Source organism: Xenopus laevis, chromosome 7L (assembly GCF_017654675.1).
Source record: "Xenopus laevis strain J_2021 chromosome 7L, Xenopus_laevis_v10.1, whole genome shotgun sequence".
NCBI lineage: Eukaryota > Metazoa > Chordata > Amphibia > Anura > Pipidae > Xenopus > Xenopus laevis.
In genome coordinates this window covers 87,890,038-87,917,687 of record NC_054383.1, presented here as the reverse complement: position 1 = coordinate 87,917,687, position 27,650 = coordinate 87,890,038, and the positions used below count along the sequence as shown (strand labels likewise).

Sequence of the window (27,650 nt, the reverse complement as noted above, 5' to 3'; positions counted from 1 at the left end):
TTAAGGGGAAATTAATGAATTATGTTATAACAAAAATAATTAAACGCATTGTATTTTCAAATATTGTTTTCTCTGTTTTGCGCCTCTCTGTTGTTAAACATTTGCATTTGCCCCATTTATTAACAATAGTGCCATTTATTGCATTAGCCTAGAAAGCATTGGTTCACACACTGCAGAAAACACTTCTTTTTCCATCCTATATTATGCATTGCCCGGCAATGCCGGCTGGTTGTCCCAGGAACCAGACCACGTCGCACAAGGAAGAACGCGCGTGCGTAAAGGAGGACACGCATGCGCACCCGTGCGCAAAGGAGAACACGCGTGCGCATCCGTGCGTAAAGGGAGGACGCGCGTGCGCACCCGTGCGTAAAGGAGAACGCGCGTGCGCACCCGTGCGTAAAGGAGAACGCGCGTCCGTGCGTAAAGGAGAACGCGCGTAAAGGAGAACGCGCCTCCGTGCGCAAAGGAGAACGCGCCTCCGTGCGCAAAGGAGAACGCGCGTGCGCACCCGTGCGCAAAGGAGAACGCGCCAAATTCCAAATCCTAATTTGCATATGCAAATTAGGGGTGGGAAGGGGAAAAAATTACTTCCCTGAAAAGTCACGCGATTTCCCTCCCGTCCCCTAATTTGCGTATGCGGATTCAGGAATCCTGCTGAAAAAGGCAGAATCCTGGCCAAATCCTGAACCGAATCCTGGATTCGGTGCATCCCTACTAAGAACAGAACTCAATAGTAAAATCCAGGTCCCACTGCGACACATTCAGTTACATTGAGAAGGAGAAACATCAGCCCGCCAGAAAGCAGTTCAATCCTAATGTGCTTGCTCTTTCTGAAAGCACATGACCAGGCAAAATGACCTGAGATGGCTGCCTACACACCAATATTACAACTAAAAAAAATACACTTGCTAGTCCAGGAATTCAATTTTATATTGTAGAGTGACTTTTTTGCAGTGTAATCAGTGTAATTCAGGAACAAAAACTACATCATAAAAATCCTGACAGAATCTCTTTAAGTCAACTGAAATTATGATTACCAGATCAGTTTCATCTGTAGATTACCATTCATTTTATATAAGAATCTATTATGAATTATTTTACATTGTACAAAAACAAGGTGATCCTTTCAAAAGTGAATTAAACCCACGGCGGAGGCAGAGGTCTGACCTAAGTCAGAAACTTAAATTAATTCTGTATGCGAAAGAAAAAGAACCCCAATTGCCTCCCACTCGTACAGCAGTTCCTCGGATGTTACACTACTTATAAAGTATTTTGTGATTGCGTGAGGGCAATCACAGAACGTTAAAAATACTAATGTGCTTGATTCGCATAAGTTACAAATACACTAAAGTGCCAGTGCTATAAAAATTAATTTAGTTAGCTATACTTAAACTTAAAGGTTGTAAATACTCAATACAATTAATACTTTACACAAATAATTAATTAACCTTTTAATCCAGTGTATTATCAAATACCTTATATTTGCACCCACAATCAATCCGACCAGGAATTAATGAGAATAAAAAATACTAAAGTGCTTTGAGTGCTAATAGGTTTATTATAAGGTAGCAATTACTAAAATTTCATAATTGCTTACGAATTAATTGATTGTAAAGTGCTAAACAGTGCCAAGTAATTAATAATCAATAAATAGTGTAGTTGATATAAGGAGGACCGCAATTAATGGGATAAATAATTGTTAAAAATACACAAAAATGCTCAGGTTTAAAAGGTTTCAAGTAGGAAATAGAAAATTGGAGAGGGTGGAGCTGTCCCAAAAGCTGCTACCTGAATTATTTTCTATCTCTGGGACACCACAAAGATAAGGAGGCAGAGTACCCGGGACTTGTGGTCTTGTGTTATTAACTAAATCCTGTTCTGTAAGAAAGCTAAATAAGCCTAAAAAAACCATGAATCCACGGGCTCTTGTGAGCTTTAGCAGCAGAGAAAAAGGAGATACCCGAGCACTCAATAGAAATAGATTTCTTTTCCCACCCCTTCTATTCCGTTTCTCAAGACTGAAATTATTCTAAAAGTTTAAAGTTAAAAGAATTCCAAACGCCGACGCGCGTTTCGCAGTGATAGCTTTATCAAGGCGTAGTAAGAGCGTACCTCCAACGTCGGGTTTAAATCACTTCCTTACGATGCGTCACTATAGGAAATATCGCGAGACTTAAACCCTATTCGCAACGGTCAGTGTATCTATCGCGAGGATTAGCTACAATGTGTTGTCATAGATACCATGTAGCGTATGTGTAGCGTTTAGTGCACAGAATCATAAACTTATTGCAACTATTTAACTTATATAACGCGAATCGCAGATATCACTGCCTGCATTCTTAATGTCTCAGGAGGACTGTTCTTATTATATGAACCTATTATTATTAACCTATTAGCTTCAGATGAATTAAATCAATTAATGTACATATATATAAACTGTGATTGTTTAAAATACCATATTTATTAAGTATCAATTAAAATATCATCCACATCAACCAGTGGATGATATTTTAATTGATACTTAATAAATATGGTATTTTAAACAATCACAGTTTATATATATGTACATTAATTGATTTAATTCATCTGAAGCTAATAGGTTAATAATAATAGGTTCATATAATAAGAAGGAAGTAAGGAAGGAAGGAAGTGATTTTATTCCTTCGATCGTTCGATCGTACTATCTGCGCTAAATCCTTTGACTTCGATATTCGAAGTCGAAGGATTTCAATTCCCAGTCGAATATCGAGGGTTAATTAACCCTTGATATTCGACCCTTAGTGAATCAGCCCCTAAAAGAAATTTAACAATATGACTAAGCAACTAGCAATTCCGCGAGTCCAAGCTATATTCAGTATACTGGAGCACATTTACTAAATTAAATGCGAATTGTGGGTTTTTGGAGAAAATTCGTCATTTTGCTAAGAAGCAATTAAGACAATTCGCTAGCAAAAAACCTCAGTGCTACAGAACTTTGCACCATTGCGCTAGGTGAAAATCCGGTAACTTATCAAAGAGCGAAAGCTATCCTTTTCACCAAAGTGTACTTAGCCAGGTAAAGGCTGGTGAACTTCCATTATAAAGATAGAGCAGCCACTTTTAAATCTCAATCAACATCACCCTTTCCATGCTAATTTTCTCCATGGGGAAAATTATTATTATTAAAGTTATGTGATTGCTTTAGAAATATTCGAGGCCATTTCTTCAATGTCGCCCCCCCTTGCCCCCCCAAACCTTTCCTGCACTGGAGGGTTTTTCCGAGGGAGTACGCCAGGGTCGGACTGGGCCAGCGGGACACCGGGAAAAAACCCGGTGGGCCCTGCTGGCCCTGATCCCACATCTGAAGGTGCGACGGAGCAGCAGGGGTGGGACGGAGGGGGGGTCCTGGAACAACAGCCACGGTGGGCCCCGGGGCCCCCCAGTCCGACCCTGGGGGACGCATTGCTAGTGCAATTTGAAGAGAGTTTAAAGATGTTGTTCACCTTGAAATTAACTTTTAATACGACATGGAGAGTAATATTCTGAGACAATTTGCAATTGATTTTAATTTTTTATTAAGGTTTTTGAGTTATTTCACTTTTTATTCAGCAGCTCTCCAGTTTGCAGTTTTGGTAATCTGGTTGCTAGGGTTCAAATTCCCCTAGCAACCATGCGCTGATTTGAATAAGAGACTGGAATATGAACAGGAGAGGCCTGGATAGAAAGATGAGTAATTACAATTTATTTGTAGCCTTACAGAGTATTTGCTTTTTAGATGGGGTCAGCGACGACCATTTGAAAGCTGCAAAGAGTCCGAAGAAAAAGGCAAATAGCTATAAAACTATATAAAAAAATAAAAATGAAGACCAATTGAAAAGTTGCTTAGAATTGGCCATTCTATATCGTACTAAAAGTTACCTTAAAGGTGAAATTCTGCTCTTAAAGGTACCTGGAGCAGCTTTTTGTCGCCCCTGGTAACCTAAGGGGTGTTGCCGCCTGAGTTTTTCAACTCACCTCATTGGTGCTAGAAAGACTACCATAGTTTATATGATTCGGCTGCTGTGTAGACATGGGCAGAGCCATTTAAGCTGAAAAAGGAGAAAAGGCACAGGTTACTTAGCAGATAACAGATAAACTCTGTATGCGATTCAGCGGGATTATACAGAGTGAATCTGTTATCTGCTATGTAACCTAAACATTGAATTGCTGCCCCATGGCTACACAGCCATATAACATAAAGTAGTGTTTCTGAAGCAAACACACCAGTTTTACTAAAGCAGGGCAACAGTATATTATATTTTTGTTACTTTAAAATTTTTATTACACTTTTATTTATTTTTTTGTTACTGTTCCTTGTAAAAGGCAATCATAGGGGCACCTTATTGTGGTTATGCTCCCATTGAGCCAAATGCACGGACGGAGGGTCTGAGCTTTTCATGCAAATCAGGTGCAAGTAGCATTGACTCACTTCTGCAGCACAAGCTCAAAACCAAATTTGCATCAAATTCAACTGGCATACGTTTGCCATGCCTATTGATGTAACCTGCAGTGAAAAACTACTGCAGGGTCCAGTGGAATGGTAGTTGTAGGGTTCCCCAGTGTCAGCAGGTTTAGTTGTGCACCATTTAAAAAGAGGTAGGATTGTTGCATTGCAACCATGTGGTATTGCAGAAGCGTATTTTCATTAATGAGGTAATATGAACTCTCTGTTGTGTCCATATTAGAGTATCCGTACTTGTAGTTGTTACCACCCTAAAGCCATGATCATCACATACATGATGTAAAGTACTTGCTAGTGAACTTGCTTTTTTATTTGTGAATGTTGGCACGATGAGACACTAAAGCCATATTCAGATTAAGCACCCTAGTTTGAATAGTATATTTTCACTATTTATTATGTTTTTCTTGTTATACAAGTGTAATAATAAAACAAAGTACAGATCTGTTTTACACATGACTTAGTTTGAAGAATAGGCAGTATAAAAACACATTTCATTTCCATCAGGTCTGGTTAATTTATTCTTTTTCATTGTCAACTAAATGGTTATTCTATTAGATATCAAGGTCGTTGCTCTTTGACTCCTTACATTCCTCTTCAGTAATATAATCGTTGTCCTGATTATGCTGAATAAAATCCACAGAACATGTGTTTGAGTCATCAGGAAGACAAGTCATGTTGTCCCAGTAAAGGCTCAGAGTGGACCTATCATTCTGTTCCATTTCCTTCACTTCTTGCATCTCCTTCGCACTACTCCAGGGTGTCTGAACATCAAAAGTTTTATCAAAGTGAGAATAGTCCACACGAAAAGCTCCTTTTTCCAGAGTCATGCAAGGCTCAAACCGGTGCCCCCACAGTATCTCATCCTCTGTGTATGAGGTCTTAGCTTGGCATGTCATACCTGCATCAGAAAAACATTAAACATTATTGAAAGAAATGTTACATTTCCTCTAAGATTTTTAGTTGCTAGTCCTTTATTGCAAACATTTAGTGGACAAGTCAACATATTATCAGCTAATTATTTGCCATCCTATTGGAGTCTAAGGGCTTTTTACTAAACTCCAAATGCCAAAAATCTGAAAAATTCGTGTTTTTTCAGTAAAAAAACCCATGAATTTTTCAGAATTTATTATACCCCAATCCAAATCCGAAAATCTGGCATCTCAGACATGCCGAGATTGCATATAAGTCAATGGGAGAAGTCCCAAATTTTTTTGATCTACGCTGGGTTTGGCGCAATAATCCGATGATTTCAGGGTTTTCGGGCAAAAATCTGAAAAAATCTGAGTTTTCAGGTGGACAATCCAAAAAATTTGTATGATTTCGATTTTTCATGATTTTTGGGTATTTTTCCCGCAAACTAAACTTTATGGAAAGTGTATTAATAAATAAGGTGAAAAAAAAACAGTGCAGATTTGGTCTGAGTTTTTTTCAGAAAATATTGAGATAATCCCGGACTTTGATAAATAACCCCCCTAAAATACATACAATATACTATTCACTCTAATAAATATGCTCCTCAATTTAGACTTTAGGGGGATTATTTATCAAAATCTGAAATTATTTTCTGAAAATTACTCCGACCAAATCCGCACGGGTTTTTTTCCCCCTTATTTATCAATACATTTTTCCTGAAAATTTCCTGTGCGGGAAAAAACTTGAAAAAATCGAATCGTATGATTTTTTTGGATTTTCCACCCAAAAACTCAGCTTTTTTTATTTTTGCCTGAAAACCAGCTCAGATCAGGATATCTTCAGTAGTTTTTTACTTATATACAACCTCAACAGGTCTGAGATGCTGGATGTTTGGATTCAGACTTTTTCCAACCTCGGGGTATAATAAATCCTTAAAAATGTAAAGTTTTTTTCACAAAAAATTTGGTTTTTGAGTGTTTAACATTTTTTTAACATGTTCATCATCTGGGCTTCATCTGTTTGAATTATCACAGTTTGCTGTCTGTCAAGGTGATAGTGTATGTTTTTCTCATCTACAAGTGCCAATCAACCAGCTAAAATTTGCCTTTCAAATTGCTATTCCCGCACCCATTAGACTTCCATTTCCTTGATTTAAAAAAAAAAAAAGAATAGCAAATAAAAAGAATTGCACCAGCAGCATTTTGTTTCTGGTTTGGAGATTTGTCAGGTGGAGGGGCTTCAGTAGAGAATAACATGGGATATCAGACAGAGTCAAGTACAAGCAGCTCTTATAATGTGCATTGTAGGTCAATTAAAATGTTGGAGGAATGAGGCTTTTTATGAACATCAAGTTACAGCAGAGAGTATTAGGTGTTACTTTTGCAGGCCTTGGCTTCATTATACTTGTGCAGAAATATAGCATGCAACTCATGATTGATTTCATTATAACAAACTCTCACAAATAGTCCACTCTATCGCAGTGTGCAAAATGATAAAAACAGGTATCATTGGTCTTATGGCTAATAAACTTGCCCAGATCCTAAACTAAGTCCAGGACTCCAAACCAGAAACCAAACCAAAAAGCAAAATTATACTAATCTAATAATGTTAATAAAGTGGAATTCCAGCCTTCATGAACTTAAAATTGGCATATAATATGCAATACCCTGTAAGTACATGCACATAATGATAGATGAGACACCAAAACATTGAATGGTCTGTAAAATAGGTCCTTATGTTTGGTGCTTTGTGATGGAATCTGCCTTTACTGCTCTCATTTATATCAGAATATGTGTGTATTATACAAGAAAAAAAATCTCCGTTATAAAGTATGAAGACATTAGAGGACTCGTCAGAGTTCTGTGTGGTAGTGGAAGCTGAGATGACTTGTTATTAGAGATGCACCGAATACACTATATGGGATTTGGGCGAATCCTTCGTAAAAGATTTGGCTGAATACCGAACAAATCCTAATTTACATATGCGAATTAGGGACGGAAAAGGAAAAAGTGGGAAAAAGATCTTACTTCCTTGTTTTGTGATGAAAAGTCATGTGATTTCTCTTTCCGCCCCTAATTTGTATATGCAAATTAGGATTCGGTTCAGCCAGGCACAAGGATTTGTGTCCAAATCCTGCTAAAAAACACCGAATCCTGAATTAAATTCTGGATTCGGTGCATCCCTACTTGTTATATCCCTGTGATTTACAACAGCGGATATGTTTTGCCCTATTTAATTCAGAAACTCTAAAGCGTGCTTACTTCTTCAAAAGCTAGAAATATATAAAAGTATCTTTCCAACCATAAGCAGCATATTCTCAATGCACGCGATTAATGTAATGGTGCACAGTGCAATTCGTAGCACCCCAGTAGTTTTTCTTCATGGGGGATGGATCAAGTGCTAGAAATGACCCCCATTTAAAGTGAATGGGATTTGCCACTGTGCTCTAGGTCCTGTCCTGAGTTTGATCCCTCTAGCAGGAGAGTGCCCAACCCAGGTGCTGCACTCTACATTGCTACTAAGAGAGCATCATACTCCATGCTTGTTACTGCTGTCTAGTGGAATGCTAGGAAAAGGGTAAAAAGTATACCACTTTGGCTGCTTGATAAATGAGCTGCATTGTGTTTACTAAACATAATAACAATACAGGACAACCCTGATTTTACATTCCCCAGGTGGTGGTGTCAAACACAATTTAAATCCTTGGAAAGCGTAAAAACCCGGGGGGGGGGATGCAAGGGAAAGTTTAAAATCTGGGTATGTAAAATTAAGGTTCTAATGTATATTATAAATAATTTTTTTTAATTTAGTTAACATTTAGTGCAAATTGCCAAAATCCTGCAGCACATTCCCAGGAATTAGGAGGTCAAGAATATTAATTTAAATTTAGTGAAATTAAGGAAATGAAAAACTGATTTGGATTAACCTGGATGATTTTTATCCGACTACTTAAACAAATGCAATCTTTAGTGGATTTGGTACAGAAAATAAAGCAGGAATTCGATAAATTGACTGTGGTTTTTTTTTAGAACGTGTTCAGCATGTAATGTATAAATAAACATTGCCATTTTCTGGTAAATTGACTATAATTTAAAAAAAAACTTTAAATTTCACTCTCACTAGATATGAAAAGGTATAATATTTGACTATAGAAGGTTTTTGACGAAATTCAGTGAACATGTATGGGAAAAACACATCACAAAGTGAAATTATTTGGAATATGAATAATAGTTTAGTGTTTAGATGCACAGGTTCTAGCTTCTTTCCTATGTATCCTAAAATATAATTACAGTGAGAACTGCGCGCTAGAAATCAGCTCTCATACAAGTGATTTGCAGGTTGGAAATTTTTAGACCCACACCCACCCAACCAGTCCATTCTCAATCTGGGTCTGACCCTGCCTGAGGTTGATAAAGAATTAACCCCTGGACCCACCCTGCTCCACTAGTCGACATAATAGATGACATCATAGGGGCGGGCAGCACACAAAAAAAATTATATGAGCTGTGGCAGGACAAGTACAAACCGCCCTAGATGTACTGCGAGTCAGGACAGGTTTAGACCTGGCCCACATGTCAAACATCCCTCCATCACTCTGAACACATGCTTTAATGTCCACATTCTCAACTGTTCTTAAAAGTAAATAGGGATTTTTGGTCCCACTAAAATTAAGCCAGCCAATGCAGAATATTTCATTCAACAATTTTATTTCCCCCTGGACTTTATAGGGAACACCGGCCCTTACTTACTATCATTTAAATTACAGGTATGGGATCCCTTATCCCTAAACCCAATATCCACTAAGCTCCAAATTACAGAAGGCCATCACCCGCAGTGACAGATTTATATAAATTTGAAAAAAAAAATAAAATTAGATTTTTTTTTCAAATTTGGGAAAAAAAGTAGAAAACTCACCAAACTCCAATGTGCACATATTTATTAAAAAAAATAGGCATCTCTAAAATTTAATTCACATAAAACATGAAAAAGTATTTAGTTTCCAAGTGTTCCCAGTGATCTTCATAATTTAGCAAGGTAATAGGAATGTGACACCCAGGAAAAAAATACTATACGTTACTAGGACATTAAAGGCATAAAAAAGACCTTGAACAAGATTACCCTGTTAGTGTTAATACACGTGTTTACTGTACCACTTCTTAGGTTCTTAAGTCCAGCTCCCAAACCCCCCCATCCTTCCCTGCGCATGCAACAATGATGAGCCAGTGTTGTGCCCTAGGCATGTGCTTCTTCTGCCCTAGTTCCGGCTTTGATTTAGGGCCACTAGTAGCACCAAGAATGATTCAGGAATTGGGATCCCATCTTTGGGGGGGGTGCTAGGTATGTACCTTTTGGACTACTCTTGCAGCCAATTGCTCTGCCCCCCTGGCTCATCACTGTTGCATGCGCAGAGAAGGATGGGACACGTACAAAAAGCAGCTTTTTTGGGAGCATTTCCCTCTTGGCTCCGGACTAGGAAAGATGCTAAAGGGCAGTTGCACAAAATCCAAGTGGGGGGGAGAATCTGTGTTAGGGGCATTTAACAAGTTGCATTATTATGCTATAAATGTGCAACATTTATTAAGGGGCTTTTTAAAATATATACATGACACTTGGGGGCAGATTTACATAGGGTCGAATATCGAGGGTTAATTAACCCTCGATATTCGACTGCCGAATGTAAATCCTTCGACTTCGAATATCGAAGGATTTAGCACTAATAGTTTGATCAAGCGATCAAATGATTCAAAGGATTTTAATCCATAGATCGAACGATTTTTGTTCGACCTAAAAATTGATAGAAAGCCCATGGGGACCTTCCCCATAGGCTAACATGGCATCTCGGTAGGTTTTAGGTGGCGAAGTAGGGGGTCGAGTTTATTTTTAAAGAGAAAGTACTTAGACTATCGAATAGTCGAACGATTTTATTAGTTCGAATCGTTCGATTCAGAGTCGTAGTCGAAGGTCGAAGTAGCCAATTTGACGTTTTTTTTATTCTATTCCTTCACTCGAACTCAGTAAATGGGCCCCTTGGACTTGACCATATGCCAAGTTAGACAAAATAAGCAAAGGCACAACCAAAGTAGTATTAATGCCAATTCCCAAATCATATATGTTTTCTTATACAGGTATCAGAGATAGTAGAACTTTGTTCTGTTTTCTTCCACTCTTAAAGTACAGTTTTAGAGGACAGCAAAATCATAGTTACAGAGCATTCAAAACATAAAGAGTAATTATTTGGCAACTTCAAGGATGCTAGCACACCACAACGATGCGACAAAGCGGAGCTCACTCAGAGTGTGCCGTCTCCTACCCAATCGCAGCTCTCATGATATGCCGGTCACTTCTTGCTGACTACAATATCTCCTTCTGGATCCCTGCGGAGCTCTGATCAAAGTATATCTAGGAATCCGGTATCTTTAATAACAACTTGGCTTTATTAAGGCGCATAATCAGGTTACATTACAACAGTGGGTGTGAAAATCTAACACGTTTCATGTCCGCAAACTTGGCAATTCATCAGAAACTCTGATGAAGTACAAAGTTTGCAGGCATGAAAAGTATTACATTTGGCTTTGGAAAAGAGGTTACATATGATATATGTTATTATTATATCATTACTTTTCTTTTCACTATTTTAATTAATGTTTCTACATTAGCTTGTGTTTTTTCTTATTATTTTTTTTTAACCTAAGAAGACTGACAGAATAATATGCATAACTACAATGGTGACCTTGATTTTGATGTGTGAAAGGTACAAGTGTAAACAATATTTTATTATGTTTAACTGATCAAAATCAATAAAAGAAGTTACAAAAAAAAAATTACACGTGTAACAAAAGACAATAAGGAATAAAAGTAAGGGAACACACCATAGATCAACACAACTTCAAATAAAACATTACAGAGTAACACAACTGTGACCAGATTAATTACAGAAAGTTGCATTTATACCTACTTTGTGCAGAACTGCTATGAAACCAGTTGCATGGGGCTTTATGCATAGCACTTTAAATATTGGGAGGACAAACTGTGACAGCTGGGAATCAACATGTTATATTCAGGGAACCGTGCAAAAAAAAACTGTATTTTGTCCCGGACTTGCTGTTTTGCATGAATAAATCTAAGTTTAGCATTAGTGTTCTTCCTATAACAGATTGTTCATAAATCCCCAATAGTTTCCTTAGCAATTTATAATCTGGAAGCGATTCAGTTCTTTCATAGCGTAGAGCTGGGTTTACCAACAGCATGGTACCATTAGGATAAAGGCAGTAATGGAATGGCATGTATTTGTATATTCTGCTACTGGATTCAGAATAATCTTATGAGAGGGAAGCACAAAGGAAAAAATGTGTTTTTCTAACCCAAAGACATTGCTTGCTTAAAGGAGATAGAAAGTTAATTTACATTGGGGGTGCCAAACGTTAGGCATACCCAAGTGATTCTATTTAATTACCTAACACCGGGGCTGGTGCTCCTATTAGCACAAATCTTTCAGCAAGCACCACAGAGCGATTCTCTTCCTTCTTCAGTTCTTCGGTTTTCAAATTTCCCAGGGCAGTCAAATGCGCAGTAGAATTAAATAGCCGGATTTTTCATTACAGTTCAGCTTTACACTCTACTGCGCAAGCAAGAAGTCAGAGGAAATGAGAAAGCTCTCTCCATGGTGCTTACTGGAAGACTCAGGCCAGTGCAACCCAAGTGTAATTTGCCTTTCGCTCTCCTTTAACAAGATGGAGAATGTTATCGTACAAAGTCCTAGTTAGTCCTTTATTACTGTTACATGCACATAGCATATAACATATTTTCTAAAGCACTGGTCTTGTGCAAGGGGTTACTCTCACTGTAACCATGGCTAGGCAAAAAATACTGAGAAATAACAACTCAACTACATTGTAGTATTTCTTGATGAATATGTAATATCCAATAGAAAAGAAAACCCAATCAAGAAAGACCAACACATAACTTTAAAAAGGTGCAGACTATATTGCATAACTATGTAAAACAAATAATATAAGGGGTTCTATTTACTTATTTATCTTTTAGTATAAAGAGACACAAGTTGATGTCAGAGAATATAACATCTTACCTGTGGCTTCAACAATGCCCTCTAGTATTACAATTATTTCAAATTCCTCTCTTTTCAATGACTCTGCAGTCATTTCCCAAAAAGGACTATGGTCATTGATGAAATGACAGATGATCTGAGGCTCTACAAGGAAAAGCCGATCCTCTCCAGTATCATAACCCAAGTTGATCTCCGATTGTTCCAAGGGTATAAATTCCCCTTCCTTTGTCTGACGGGATTTTATCAGTTTAGCTCTTATCTTTGCATCTACCATGTGACTGTCTCTTAGATCTCCAATCCTAAACATTAAGCACAACTTTTCATCCCTGTGGGACACCACACACTTCTTACTGAAAATTAATGTTTCTGCCCGTTTTTTTGGACGAGAAATCTTGACAAACATACAACCAACCATAAGCGCATCAATCATAGACCCTAATATTGATTGGGCCATAATCAGTATAACACCCTCAGGACAATCTGCTGATACCATCCTTGATCCATAGCCAATTGTTCTTTGAGTTTCCACAGAGAAAAGTAAGGCAGAAAGAAAATTGTCTACATTGTCAATACAAGGCTTCCAGTTAGGGTCCCCAATATGGTTCACATCATCTCTAAGTAGGGCATCCACAAAATATATGACTGCAAATGCAACCCAAGTGACAATGTAACACAACATAAAAACAAAGATGAACCAGCGATATTTTAAATCCACAATAGTGGTAAAAATATCTGACAAGAATCTCTTTTTTTCGTCAATTCGTCCAAGGTTTACCCTGCATTTTCCATCCTTAGTCACATATCTCTGACGTGTCTGTCGGTTGGTGAGGTTGAAGAGCTGTCGGTCATCATACATAAGCTTACAACGCATCCTGTGGGATTTTGTAGTGACTGGAGCTGATACAACACTACGAGTCGGAGTCTTACTGCGCATGGGGATATTTGGAACACTAAGGGCATGTTTAGGGTGCCACTTGTTGCTGACCTCCTGTATTGGTGTTTCTTGCTTTGCTGCTTGTTGGTAGCGTGGTAAGTCTTCTGTGTTTATAGTTACACTAGGTCTATGTTTTACAGGCTGGGTGGCAGCAGTTGAGTTGGTAGGATCCACAGCACTAGATCTCCTTTGACGAGATTCCTTAGTACTATTGGCAGAATGTGGGATAAAGTTTGAGATTGAGATTATGCTTCCTTTTTTAGGACCATTATGTTCTGTTTTATGCTCTGTTTTCTGATGATAATCATCACTAGAAGTTGTTGAAACGACCATGGTTTCAGGCTGGAAAAGATGAAAGGCAATCAGGCAAAAAATCAAACTACACAATGTAGTAATTGGTCATCTCTGCATGTTCTCCCTTACATAATAGGCAATAGTGTGTGTATGTGATTAAAAACCTAGATTGTGAGATCTTTGGAGCAAGGATTTAGGTGAATGAGGCATCATTTGAGTAAAGCTCTGCAGAATATGTTGTATCTGATGGTAGACCTCGTTTGTTAGATCATTGGAGCATAATTTGGGTAAAGCTCTGCAGAATATATTGATGCTATGTAAATTCAGGATACTAACATTTATAAAAAAAAAATGTTTTGCTAATATCTTTTTATTTTGCCATTTAAGCTGCTATCTGGATGCAAGGATCATGACCCTATAACAAGCAATGGTTGTAAGAATAGATGATTATGGAATGATTAAAAAAAAAAATTTTTTGACAATAACATTTTATAAAATTATGAAAGGAACTGTGCATTGTTTAGTTCAATGTTGTTGTTGTTGTTGTTGTTTTTTTTAAGAAACCACACAGAAAATTTGAACTGTGAAGCTTTTATAAAGACCAGTCCAAATTTCATGTGGGTAGTCATGGGTACTCTGCAGATGAAGTTAGGTAGACTGTGGATGGCCTTAAAGCATTGCTAGAAAAAGAAATACTGTAATCAGCCTCTTAGTTACATCACTTCCAGTTCCCCATGTCCATTTCATCCTACTTCTGTCACTTCTGTTTTTTAGAGACCCTACTACTGATGTCACTTCTGTTTTTTTCAGGGGCTGGGGGAAATCTCTTGCTCGGGTGGGTTTGGGTAGACAGACACTTCACAAAAAAAAGTAGGTTGCTTCGTAGGTGCACTAAAACTGACCCACGCAGGATTCTCTTTTCAGCTGGCCACTGCCCATTGTACTTTCCATTAATGCCAATCACATATGATTCTTGGAGGATAGCAACAATAAACACACCATGTGCCTACGGCAAATGGCCTTAGGTAGAATATTTACAGTAGGGAGAAAAAGAAAATAACTCCAGAATACCATGAATCTTTGTATGGCATTGTTATTCAGTTAAATACTTTTATCAGTTAACTGAATAAATATCTGCTATTAGGTTCATGTTTCCAGTAATGGATCAACCATTAAATTAGTGAGTGTTTTTTTTTACCTTTTGAGGAAAGGTTCCATATCTGCTGGTGTCTGTAGGAGGCCGTGGTAGATATGCAAGCATATGCTTGGCCGTGGGAGTCTTTGCTGGTGGGATGGAATATCTCCTCACCCGAGGATCATCCACTTTTAACCTGTTGTCACTGATGTTATTCTGTATGCAGGAGCCATTGTCCTGCTGCAAGTGCATGCTGCTGCTGCTTGGAACAGACAAATCCATTGTGGATCAGAGGGTAACCTTTCCAGGCCAGTCAAGCACATGTGTCTGCTGCTGTTGGATTCTAACATAAACAGAAAGCAACAGATCATCTGTATATTGATCAACTTTCAATAATTTTTAAAACAAATTTAAATGAACTATTAATGAACTATTATAAATGGCTTATTTAATCAGGTAGATGTATAAAAAGACATTGAAAGGGTTAATTTCATTCCCAAGGGTCAATGGTGAAAACTAGCACATTTCAGGTTTCATAATCTTTGCATACAAGTCTCCTTACCAAGGGGCAAATTTACTATCCCCCGAAATTCACCAGCGACGGCTTCGCTCACTTCGCCAGGCGTAGATTCGCCAGGACAACGCTAATTCACTAAAATCAGAAGTTGCGTCCAGGGCACCGAATGCTGGCGAAGTAGTGCTAGTGTTACTGCGGCAAGCAAAGCGAAGTTGCACTAGCGTTGCCTCATTTGCATACAGCGGGAAATTAAAGTTTAATGGACATATATGTTGCAGCCAATACATTACACTACACAAGCCCGGGAAACCTTAATAAAATAAACTAAAGTTGTCATATTGCCCTACACATGAGCCCAGTGTATAGTTTATGTGCCATATGTTAGGAAATGTAGGGGGGAAGCAGGTTACCCCAACAAAATGTAACGCTATTTTTCAGCCTATCAACCTGAAAAAGGAAAAGACGCTAGCGTTTTTTGGGACAACAATTGTTTTAGGAAGTCCTATCTACTCTATTGCACTTCGCCTGGTCTGAGGTGGCGAAGGCAAGTCTGGCGCAAGAGATAACTTTCAGTAAAATCTGCATCTTAGTGAATTTGCGTAGTTACGTCCATTCGCCAGAGCACAACTTCGCCAGGCGTTAGGGAGCGAAGGAAAAGAAAATAGAGTTTTCCCGCACACCGATAGTAATTAAAATCCAAAATCTTTATTAGACGATAGTCATAGGCACACACAGCATCACACTTGACGCATTTCGGGCAAGAACGCCCTTAATCATAAGCATGAGAGGGAGCGAAGTACCGATACAGTCTATCTCCTTTGCTAGCGAAGTTACGCCTGCATTAGTCACTTCACCCTTTAGTAAATTTGACCCCAGATGTCTTGTTTGAATGAAATCCTTTAGGAGCTTTGCATATTCCAATTTGAAAATCAAGCTTTATTATGGTGAGCTGGTCTGTATTATATTAGAAAAGGCATTTATAGTCGTGAACTTAAAATGTAAAAGCTCTGTGAGACTTCCTTCCTCCTGTGTCTCCTTTCACATTGCACTTAAACGCTGTATATTTATACTTATATTTATTTAATTTAAAGTTGTCTTCCCTGTGTGCACCTTTAGATATTGTAAAGCTGTACAATGCTGCATATCCTAGTAGTGCTTTATAAATTAATTTATACATACTGTATGTACATACATATCTGTTCATTCAAGTAGTAGATAGGAAATACAGCATGACCTGTATGTGCATGATGTTTCATCAGTTCCATAGAACAAAATTATGTTCATAGTGCCTGGCTTGCATATTCAGTGATCACTTGGCCTATTAAGGGTTATCTGTGTAACTAGAATAATGCATATAAATGTATTGCCTGGAATTGCATCATGAAGTAGGTTCCTGGAGTGGAATGCCATGGGGATGTTAAAAAACAACTACAGGTAGATACCCCCTAAGTATGTAGCGGCCATAGATAATATTTACAGTATATTTTTGTTAGGAAAATAGTGAACATCGCTGAACATCTGTGCCACTGTATGTTGAGCCGTCTCTTACTGGAGAGAGATTCTTTATTAGCACAGAACATCCCTCTGTACACTCTGTACATGGTGCATAATAATCTAAGCAGAAAGGGAACAGGTTTAGTGCTCGGATTATGATAGACTGTAATCCTCTGCAAATGAGGCCTGAAGCTCATGAAAAGCGAAGATTATGTTGCAGATAGAATACAGAAAAACTGCTTCGTATAAAATGTTTTTTATCTATACAGTTAGGGGCCGATTCACCAAGGGTCGAATATAGAGGGTTAATTAACCCTCGATATTCGACTGGGAATTAAAATCCTTAGACTTCGAATATCGAAGTCGAAGGATTTTAGTGCAAATAGTTCGAAGGATTTTAATCCAACGATCGAAGGATTATCCTTCGTCCAAAAAAATTTAGGAAAGCCTATGGGGACCTTCCCCATAGGCTAACATTGAGTTTGGTAGGTTTTAGATGGCGAACTAGGGGGTCAAAGTTTTTTCTTAAAGAGACAGTACTTCGACTATGGAATGGTCGAATAGTCGAACGATTTTTAGTTCGAATCCTTCGATTCAAAGTCGTAGTCGAAGTAGCCCATTCGATGGTCGAAGAAGCCCAAAAAACACTTTGAAATTCAACGTTTTTTTACTTCGAATCCTTCACTCTAGCTTGGTGAATTGGCCCCTAAGTCACTCTTTTCTGCTGCGTGTCAGCTTCTAAAAGGGGTTTCAATCTGTTTTACAGTTAAAGAGAGAAGGGCTTATTAATTATTGTGGGAAAGGTGCAAATTGTGTTTTTTTATTTGCGCTTTACTCAGTGGTTCACAAAATGTGGGACTGCATTCATTTCAGATGAATATTTATTAGCTATCCTAGATATATTTGAAATTTACTTGTTGTTATTTTTGCATGAAATACTGATTACATTCAGAACATGTTTACAATATGCACACTATGTTGGTGCTTTATAAATAGATGTCAATAATAAATAATAAATAAATGACTAATGCATCAATATATTCTACAATGTTTTATATCTGCACTTATTTCATGAGCTTGGGGGGGCCTGGCCAAAGGTTGGACAGGAACTGAAAAACTTTGTCAACCACTGCCTTACCTTAGTGCTAATCTCATGTCGCAGTCAAAAGGTTGTTGCACCTCCCTGTATTCGGTAGAAGCAGCATTTGCCAGAGCTGCATATGTAGGTGGAGATCAAAACACTTGGAATGTTATAATGTTTCACTTAGTTGCCAATTTACTGAAGGTCCAATTTTAATGGTATTAAAAGTTTTTTAAAACCATGATCGTTGCAAGAAAAGAAAGGGAGCTTTCATTGATTACTACATGACCTCGGCAGCTTGCTGTACTTGAATTCACAGATTTTATGGATTTTACCTATGAAAAAATCATGGATTAAGTGACTATACCAAAAATGTGTTTATTTGCGCTAAAATGTACGATTTGGAGTAACGAATGTTCCATGAACTTTCATAAATCGGCCCATTAGGGGCAGATTTATCAAAGGGTGAGATTAGAGCTCACTACAGAAAAATTCACCCACTTTCCATTCATTCCTATGGAATTCTTATGGGAACTGTATTTATGAAACTTATATCAATTGGTGAATGAATAGAAAGTGGGTGAGTTTTTCTATAGAGAGCACTAATGTCACCCTTGGGGGCAGATTTATCAAAATTTTAAATTAAAGGGGAACTCCAGCTTCCAAATAAAATATGACAAAGAGGCCCACATAACATAGAAACCCCTAATACTCCTATCACAGTTATCTGTTTCTTCAAAAAGTAAGAATAAATGCCATTTTCTATGCTGAAATCCAGCTGTTTAACAGTTCTTCTCTTTCTGCATCATTTGAAATCCTGGCAAGGAAGGAGAGACTAAACACTGATGTTACACATTGTAACAACTTCTCCACAGCTTACAGACAGCATGCAGGAACTATATAAGCCACAATGCATTGCACTGTGATGTTCTTTTCCTTATTGCAATCATATGTGCAGGGAATTGTGGGGTTTGGAGGATGCAGGCTAAAGACAGATGGCTGTTGATACAAAGTAACAGTAGTCAGCCAGCTCAGCAAAGTAGTCAGACAGAGCAGCAGGAGAGAAGGGTGCTAGGCTTAGGGAACTGTTCCAAAATCATGAAACGTCTGCATATTTTTTAATTGATGTATATTGCATAGTTGCTTGAAATTATGTTACTTTTCAAAAAAGCTTATGTTATGTTTGTGTGGTGTTCCCCTTTAAATAAAATGAAATTTCGGAATTGCAGAACTAGTAAGTGGTGGTTAATATGCACTCATAGGAATCAATTTTACATTCATATTTTGAGGTGCCGTGTTCTCAAAATAAGTCAATAGTTTTATTTGCATGTGTGCTACGATTTATGTAATTAAATACATTTAATTAATAAAAAAATATTTGACAAAATGCACCAAAGAATGTTTTTATTTGCTTCAGCAAAAAGTTACTATCTGTTTCTCTTACTACAATACACTGTAATAGTGACCTGTTTGTGGTTCCAATACATAAGAAGCTGCAGATCTCTTTGTGGTACAGCTCATTTTATCATGTGTCGCCAGGATAATCCTTACTATTCCTGGACAGAGTGCCCACACAGTACTGCCTATGGCCTTTCTACTGACCTGCATTATCCCTCAGCTCCTCCCCTCTCACACAGCCAGCTCTGCCATACCAAATACTTTGCTTAGTGATCCCTTAAATCTCCACTCTGCTTGATTAAAACCATTGCCATGATCTTACTCACTGTATCTTCATCAGACCTGCTACTCAGTATCAAGATGTGAAGCTTTTAATCAAACACACTTTGGGAATTATATTAATGAAAAGGAAATGAAATCATGATTGTCAGGGATCTGCAAAGTGTAGCTCTTCAGCTATTGCTGAACTACATACCCTGGCATCCTTTAAATAGGCAACGCATGACAATGACCAAGTCATTCAATTCTACCTGTGGTTATTGCATATTAGATGATCATCAGTCTATGTATAGGGGACATGAACAAAAGATTTGAACAATCTCATTTTGCTGTGTTCAAACTATTGATTGTCCAAAATGAAAACCAATGTTGATCAATGACACCTGTAGCTATGTCTATCTGGGCAGTGGTCAACATGGATTGCACTTCCACAAGTATCATATGAAAAGAGAAGCTTGCCTTTATACAAACTTTTAGTATGTTATAGATGAACCTATTATAAGCAATTTTTCAGTGGCTGTTCTACATATAATATAAATATAAAAAATGAAGATTAATTTATGTATAAGGAATAATTTTTCTGCATGAGCATAGAATCTTGTTTTCCTATGATGCATATGCAGAGTTAAATAACGGTTCATCCTCCAAAGACTCCCTTTAGCGAATAAATTTAAATTGTTGATTCCGTTTCTTAAAGGAAAACTATACCCCCAAAATTAATACTTAAGCAACAGATAGTTTATATCAAATTGAATGACATATTAAAGAATCTTACCAAACTGAAATATATATTTACATAAATATTGCCCTTTTACATCTCTTGACTTGAACCACCATTTCGTGACTCTATCTGTGCTGCCTCAGAGATCACCTGACCAGAAATACTACAACACTAACTGTAACAGGAAGAAGTGAGGAAGCAAAAGGCAGAACTCTGTCTGTTAATTGGCTCATGTGACCTTACATGTGGTTTGTATGTGTGCACAGTGAATCGTATGATCCCAGGGGGCGGCCCTTATTTTTTAAAATGTCAATTTTCTATTTATGATTACCCAATGGCACATACTACTAAAAAAGTATATTATTATGATAATGGTTAATTTACATGAAGTACGGTTTTACACATGAGCTGTTCTTCTCAGTATCTTTTAATAGAGACCTACATTGTTTGGGGGGTATAGTTTTCCTTTAAGCTAGAAGTGGGGGGGGGGAGGGGCGGGAATTGTAACATCTAAGCGATCTTCTGGATTTAGTAGGATTTACAAAAATAAAAAGAATAATTATTTGGTATTAGTTTGTGGATTTTGTAAAACATCCAAACATATACATTAGGGATCATAGGAATGAATATTTGGGTGGACGAGACAAGTGGTGTGAAGGAATCCTCTGCTGTCCATTCTAACTGAAATAAATACAGCAGAATGTTACTAAACCTGCTTCAAGATCATTTTTGCAATTATATAGACGAATTCCCTGCTAATGGACAATATTTCTGTTCTATAATTCCATTTAATGGTGTTATTAAAAACATAATTCACATTTCTGAATCCTAGCACATGCTACTTTATCTACTTCATCGTTAGCTTTGAAAATATTATTTTTTAAAATGTATAAGGGGCCTATTTATTAAACCTGAAAAGAAAATATAAGGAAAAAAAGCACAATTTTTCTGGGATTTATTATGCAACAAAACTTTGACAATTCCAAATCCAAAAATATCTGAAAAAAATCAATGGCAGGTGTTCGATTTACAACTAGAAGATATTTTCTTTAATTTGTGGCTTTAGAGGTTTTCGGTGTTTTTGAAGCTGGCTTTTATATGATAATACAATACAAAAAAGTTGTAGTTATTGTGCGACAAGTCAAAAAAGTTTTCTGCAACTTTTCACGGTCGGGCTTTTTACGTTTTAGGATCTTTTAATACATTTCATGACATTCATGTTTTTAGAGAAAGTGAATGTAGCTGTGGCTTCAAAAACCCCTAAAACCACTTAAATGAAACTGTTGGTAAATAGGCCTCCACAACTTTTAACACACTCTGGTGCTTTAATTGAAGTTGGCAAGACTTTGGAAAATATTGGAAGTGGGGCTGCTAACTCTATCTGTTTGGGATGGGATGGGATCTATTATCCGGAAACCAGTTATCCAGAAAGCTCCAAATTACAGATGGGGTGGGATCTATTATCCGGAAACCAGTTATCCAGAAAGCTCCAAATTACAGAAAAACTATCTCCCATAGACTCCATTATAAGCAAATAATTCTATTTTTTTCTTTTAAATAATTCCTTTTTCTCTGTAATAATTAAACATTACCTTGTACTTGATACTAAGATCTAGTATAATTAATCCTTACTGGAGGCAAAACAATCCTATTGGGTTTATATACTGTTTAAATGATATATTAGTAGACAAGGTATGGAGTTAGAAATAATGGAAAGACTCTTTATCTGGAAAACTCCAGTTCCTGAGCATTCTGGTGAAAGGGTCCCATACCTGTATTCTGTTAGCCTCTGTATGGGCCTTAGATCACTAAATCAACCAATAGGATAATTCCAAAGTGGACCATGACAACCTGGCCAAACAAATTTCTGTTAACTGCCAGATTATTTAAATTAATAACCAAACAAAGCTATGCTTTGAGTGACTGGTGGCATTACTAAACATACTTTCTTGGCATAATACATTGGCGAATTTACCTTTCATGCAAATCAATACTGAAGCGTCATTAAGTGGTAATACTAACAAGTATTCCAGTGCACTGTTCAATTAATTAAAGTTGTGGTGCATCAATCCTCATAGACCTTCCACAAGTCTATTGTGTAGTATATAGAGTACTCTCCATGCACTATAACTGCTGTAATCAAATTTTATTGCTGACTACCGGACATATTTTGGGCCTTTTGTGCCTTTCTCACTTTCTCCAATGCAACAAGCAATGAATACTCCAACTCTCCAAGCTAAATAACAGTATGTAAAAACAATGTAATGAGATTTTAATAAAAATGAAAAGAAACATATTGGTTTAAAATTAACTCTAACACCTGTGGACACTTATCACTGCTATGTAGTTCTTTGAAAGTTGCCTAGATGGTGTACTATAACTTTTTTGTTTGAGGCTTATGTAAAACGTGAAATCAATTGAGAAAAAGTTCTGTGAGTGCCCTGGGAGCCGGGGTAAATTTCCGGAACCTACATTGCCCTGTGTGAACTGGCTAATTGGACTCCCCCTACATTGAGGTACTCTTCTTAGTAAAATGTGGACTTACCTTGAACCTCAGCCACTGGGATGCTATTCTCCCTGGTTTCACTCAGGCAGTCCTCCATCTAGATGCACCTTGTCTGGGTGCAGGGCTGTGAGAACAACAATATCGTTGGTGAAAGAAATATTTATCTTTCTTAACTGATGTGAGATTAAGTACCATCAATGAAATTGCCAAATATATGTGAACAACACTGCACAATGCATTTAATAAAGGGGAATGTTAGTATCTATTAATTAATAATAATAGGAAAAGCCTTTATGTGTGCAGTTCACTGCCAAAGCCCTGAATGTATTCGAAATACAAAACCAAAGTTACCAGTTTTACACGCAAAAAACATTTATTAGTAATAGACATTCAAAATAAAGATTTATGAAATTCATACCAAATTAATATCTCTGCATGAATTGCCGATCGTACGATTTTCAGAGGGAGACTGTCACTAGCTTTGGTCAGACATAACTTTCGTACAATTGCTGTCAGGGGCAGAACATCGCTGATCTGTTCTTTTATTACTTTATTTGATCGGAATGGTTAGTGGCAGGTCGGGAGATGGAAAAGTCCAATCGTACGTTGATTTGTACGATCGGATGTTTGCGTCTGTGGCCAGCTTAAGTTCCTCACATTTTTATGCAATGTTTTTGTTCAACCCACTGAATTAAAGCTGAAAGTCTGTAGTTCAACTGCATCTGAGTTGTTTCATTTAAAATTCATTGTTGTAATGTACAGAACCAAAACTAGAAAAAAGTTGTCTCTGTTCAAAGATTTATGGACCTAACTGTATATTTCCCTACCTTTAGGCAATAACATTGCAAGGATTGCATGGCAAGTTGGCAACTTATCATAAAATACAGCTGGAAACATCAGCTTTTTTGAGGCTCAATATTATAGTTCTATTCAACAAGATGTCCTATATTCTTAGTACAAATAAAATACTCCATACCGTAAAGCAGCTCTGTAGAGCCTTGTAAGACGCAAGCATTACTGTAATATACATTTTGAATTTCCATCACAGAATAATTATAACTATAACCATAAGAATGTATTGATTTATATTACTAATACAATGCAAAATCCTCTGGAACAGTTTACTGTCTGGCTTCAGAAGCTACTGAGGGTAGAGGAAGATATTATCTTTGAATAATCTATTAGTATTTTAGGTAAAAACTCCTTACCTAAAGTAATAATATTTATGTACAGACTATTCAAAGATGGACAAATACATTGCAAAACTTGACCAGGTAGTAAACCATACTTTTCTTTTGGGACTTGACTGTAAGTGCATTGTGCAGATCTGTCCTGAAATGTATACAGTCCATTTATGTACTTATACAAGATGTAGTTTCCAGGATTAGGCATTCATATCCCTGTAGCATTTTGCCTTCTTATAGCAAGTTACTCTGCAATCTCTGCCTTACTGAACCACAGATAACAATGTTTAATGTTATAGTGCCTTATAATAATTCAGGGGATGTCTGATATGCTGTGATCTTCTATGGTATCTTGAACACAATACATTTTGCATTACAACTTTGGAAAAAGCATTGTGGGTTTGTTATTGGAATTCATTTGAGGGTACACTGTATTATTCTATGTAAAGGGGATGTGAATTCTACAGGGGAGAAAGTGTAAGAGTTTAAAGCTGCCACATGTAGTGATGTCAGGAAGGTATACAACATCATAAGTCTACATCAAGTCAAAAAGGAATATTTGTGGGCCATAATCAGTTGACATTATAACCACCCTGCATGCATCATAATCATTGTGTCTTTCTTTCTTCTGGTCTTTGCAACTAGATTTCAATTCAAATTCCAGATTGGAAAAAATCATAGCAAAATTAAAATACCTATACAAATGTTTAAAGATACATAATAAAGACCACAGTCAAAATTGGCAGGAATTTTTCGTCTAGTGGAATGTCTATGAAGCTAGTGAAACTAACACTTTTGGACATATTTACAAAATAACATAAGCTGTAGACTTTGCGAATACTTTTAAATTAATTTAGCTATGGCAGCATTTACAGCTTAAATATACAGGCTGTATATATATTTGAATTTATGCATCATGACTATATAAGTTTATATAAGAGCAAGAAGAACTCTGTGCCTACAAATCTTGTTTCGTGCTCCACAGTTTGTTGTGTGTGTATGTGTGTCTGCAAATGTGCACGGCTTAGTCAGAACATGTGTGTATATCCTGGCACAGTTGTATAATCGCAGAAAAAACACACAGATTAAGCTGTATAATAACAGAGAGGAAGTGATTCTGGTACAAAGTCATTCGTTTTATATTTATATAGAAGCATCATTTTGTAATAGGTAGTCATAAATGTCAGCCTTTCATTACTTAATAATGAGTTTTTGCGGCAGCTAAACTATCATAATTACATGTCAAGAGTTATTCCTTTAATTCCTTAGATATTTCAGAAACATGTTTGTCTGAATTACACGTATTTCTCTTTTTAAAGGGGAACTATCGCAGTGTGGTGTTTGTCAATTGTTATATGTTTATTACATTAAAAGGGAACTATCACGAAAATGAAAGGATAATATAAGCTTCATCGTACAACAACTTCTAAATAAAATCAATTCAATATTCTGCATTGTTTATGAAATAATCAAGTTTATCTTCAATATCCCTCTCTCAACATCTGTTTCTATTCATTCTGTCTTCATGCAGCAGTTGGGTGTCAGATAATCATTGACAGTTAGATCCAATATACCTTATAGGGGGGCTCATTTCTTAGCAGATGTATTAGAGCTCACTCAAATAATTGACTCCAGTACAAAATAAATCTAAAAAAAAACCCTGCCTTTTGCACAAATACTGCACGTAGAGAGACATGATGTCTGGTGATTTTAATAGAGTTATCTCTAATACATTCTCTTGGCAAAAGGAGCCCCCCTATAAGATATATTGGATCTACCTGTCAATTTCCGTTTGATGAAGCTTATATTCAATTTTCATTTTCCTGATAGTTTAATGTAGTAAACACATAATAATTGACAAACACCATTGTAGAATAATACATTTACAATAGTTATCATTTTTTTCCATATTAGTATTGATCCCTGAAAATGGTTCGCATATGGGTAACAAAAACTGTCCCCATTCTGCATGTACATGGATGATAGAGATGGATTTGGAATATTTATGTTGTGAAAGGTGTGTTACCTTCTAGGAGTTGCAGGGGCACTAGGGCAAACATTAGCCCAATACAGCTTCTGTGTAGAACTTTGCAAATAAACTCTGAGATTTAATTTTAACATTTCATTTTGCAAAAAGTAGTGGTACCTATTAAATCAACTGGACAGACCTTTCAAACAAACACATTCTATCGATTTCCAAGTACTGTAAATACAATTATTAAGTTTACTTTACATTTAAACATTTAAAAATAGAATTGTTTTGGACCAATATGGATTTATGTAGCTCAGTTACCATCAAGTACAAGCGACTGTTGTATTAGTTATTGGTCATGGCACAATATTTTCAATAACTGCAATGCTTATAACATATACACCATATGAAAGATGAAAGAACTTCCATGTTCTGGGTAAATGCATTAATTGTTAAACTAACATACAATTTTTCCAATAAAGTATTACTTTAATAATACACTATGGGGCAGATTCACTAAGGGTCGAATTTCGAAGTAAAAAATACTTCGAAATTCGACCCTCGAATTGAAATCCTTCGACTTCGAATATCGAAGTCGAAGGATTTAGCGCAAAACGTTCGTTCGATCGATCGAAGGATTTTTCGTTCGATCGAACGATTAAATCCTTCGAATCGAACGATTCGAAGGATTTTAATCCAACGATCTAAGGAAAATCCTTCGATCAAAAAATGTTTAGAAAGCCTATGGGGACCTTCCCCATAGGCTAACATTGACTTCGGTAGGTTTTATCTGCCGAAGTAGGGGGTCGAAGTTTTTTTTAAAGGGAAAGTACTTCGACTATCGAATGGTCGAATAGTCGAACGATTTTTCGTTCGAATCGTTCGAATCGAAGTCGAAGGTCGTAGTCGAAGGTCGAAGTAGCCCATTCGATGGTCGAAGTACCCAAAAAATACTTCGAAATTCGAAGTATTTTTCATTCGAATCCTTCACTCGAGCTTAGTGAATCGGCCCCTATGTTCTTCATTTTGCTTTCTGATTTAAAGCATTTTTTTCTTTAACCAAACCCCTTGGGGAAAAGTACAGCTATTACATGCAGTAGCTTAGACCTTAGTAACCAGCAGTTTTACTCCCAAAAACTTTGCATATCATCTACTTTTAAGATACCAAGAGCAGAAAAATATGTAGGCAGTAGTAAATCATTTTGTGTATTAGCTTAAAACGATATAATCTGTGAAATTGTTATGTAGAGAAACATAAATACTGCAAATAAAGTGAATAATTGCGCCTACCTCATTATATCATCTGTGATAATCTTGAGAAACCCTATTGAAGATGAAATTATGATCCAGGTTGACTTTTCAACTGGAAGAATCATTCAGACGTAAGGTCTGAGACCCAGTACATTGCTGATGAATATGCCAGTGCTGAATGTGTTGCAGTGTAACTGAGATTCCAATCCTTTTCAGAAGGAGGTCACTTGCTAATCTGTCTCAATGTCAAGCAGAATTACTGTTAGAAAATGTAACCACTGGACAAGCTACCAGCAGCAGCCTGGACATGTCAGGGTTAATAAGACAGTGAGAGAAGGTTGGTTACCTCTTTTCATTGGCTCCCAGTGTGGGATGTGGTTAAGGCTTTTCATTAGCACAATTTATATTAAGTTCTTCAGACTCCCA

The 27,650-nt window shown here is 37.0% G+C and overlaps 1 protein-coding gene across 2 annotated transcripts; it reads right to left on the bottom strand.

The window, feature by feature from the left end:
* Positions 1–4,790: 4,790 nt before the first annotated feature.
* On the bottom strand, positions 4,791–27,401 carry LOC108696512 (G protein-activated inward rectifier potassium channel 4-like). 2 transcript variants are annotated; one of them, XM_041569313.1, is made up of 6 exons: positions 27,264–27,401; positions 22,857–22,941; positions 17,971–18,248; positions 14,885–15,164; positions 12,480–13,734; positions 4,791–5,378 (listed from the first exon to the last, which is right to left on the bottom strand). In XM_041569313.1, exons 4-6 carry the CDS (start codon positions 15,101–15,103, stop codon positions 5,032–5,034), a joined length of 1,821 nt encoding a protein of 606 aa, XP_041425247.1. In that variant the 5' UTR covers positions 15,104–15,164; positions 17,971–18,248; positions 22,857–22,941; positions 27,264–27,401; the 3' UTR covers positions 4,791–5,031. The 2 variants fall into 2 exon arrangements, with proteins under 2 accessions (XP_041425247.1, XP_018081438.2); XM_018225949.2 differs by lacking the exon at positions 17,971–18,248 and having other exon boundaries at positions 4,792–5,378.
* Between the last annotated feature and the right edge of the window lie 249 nt (positions 27,402–27,650).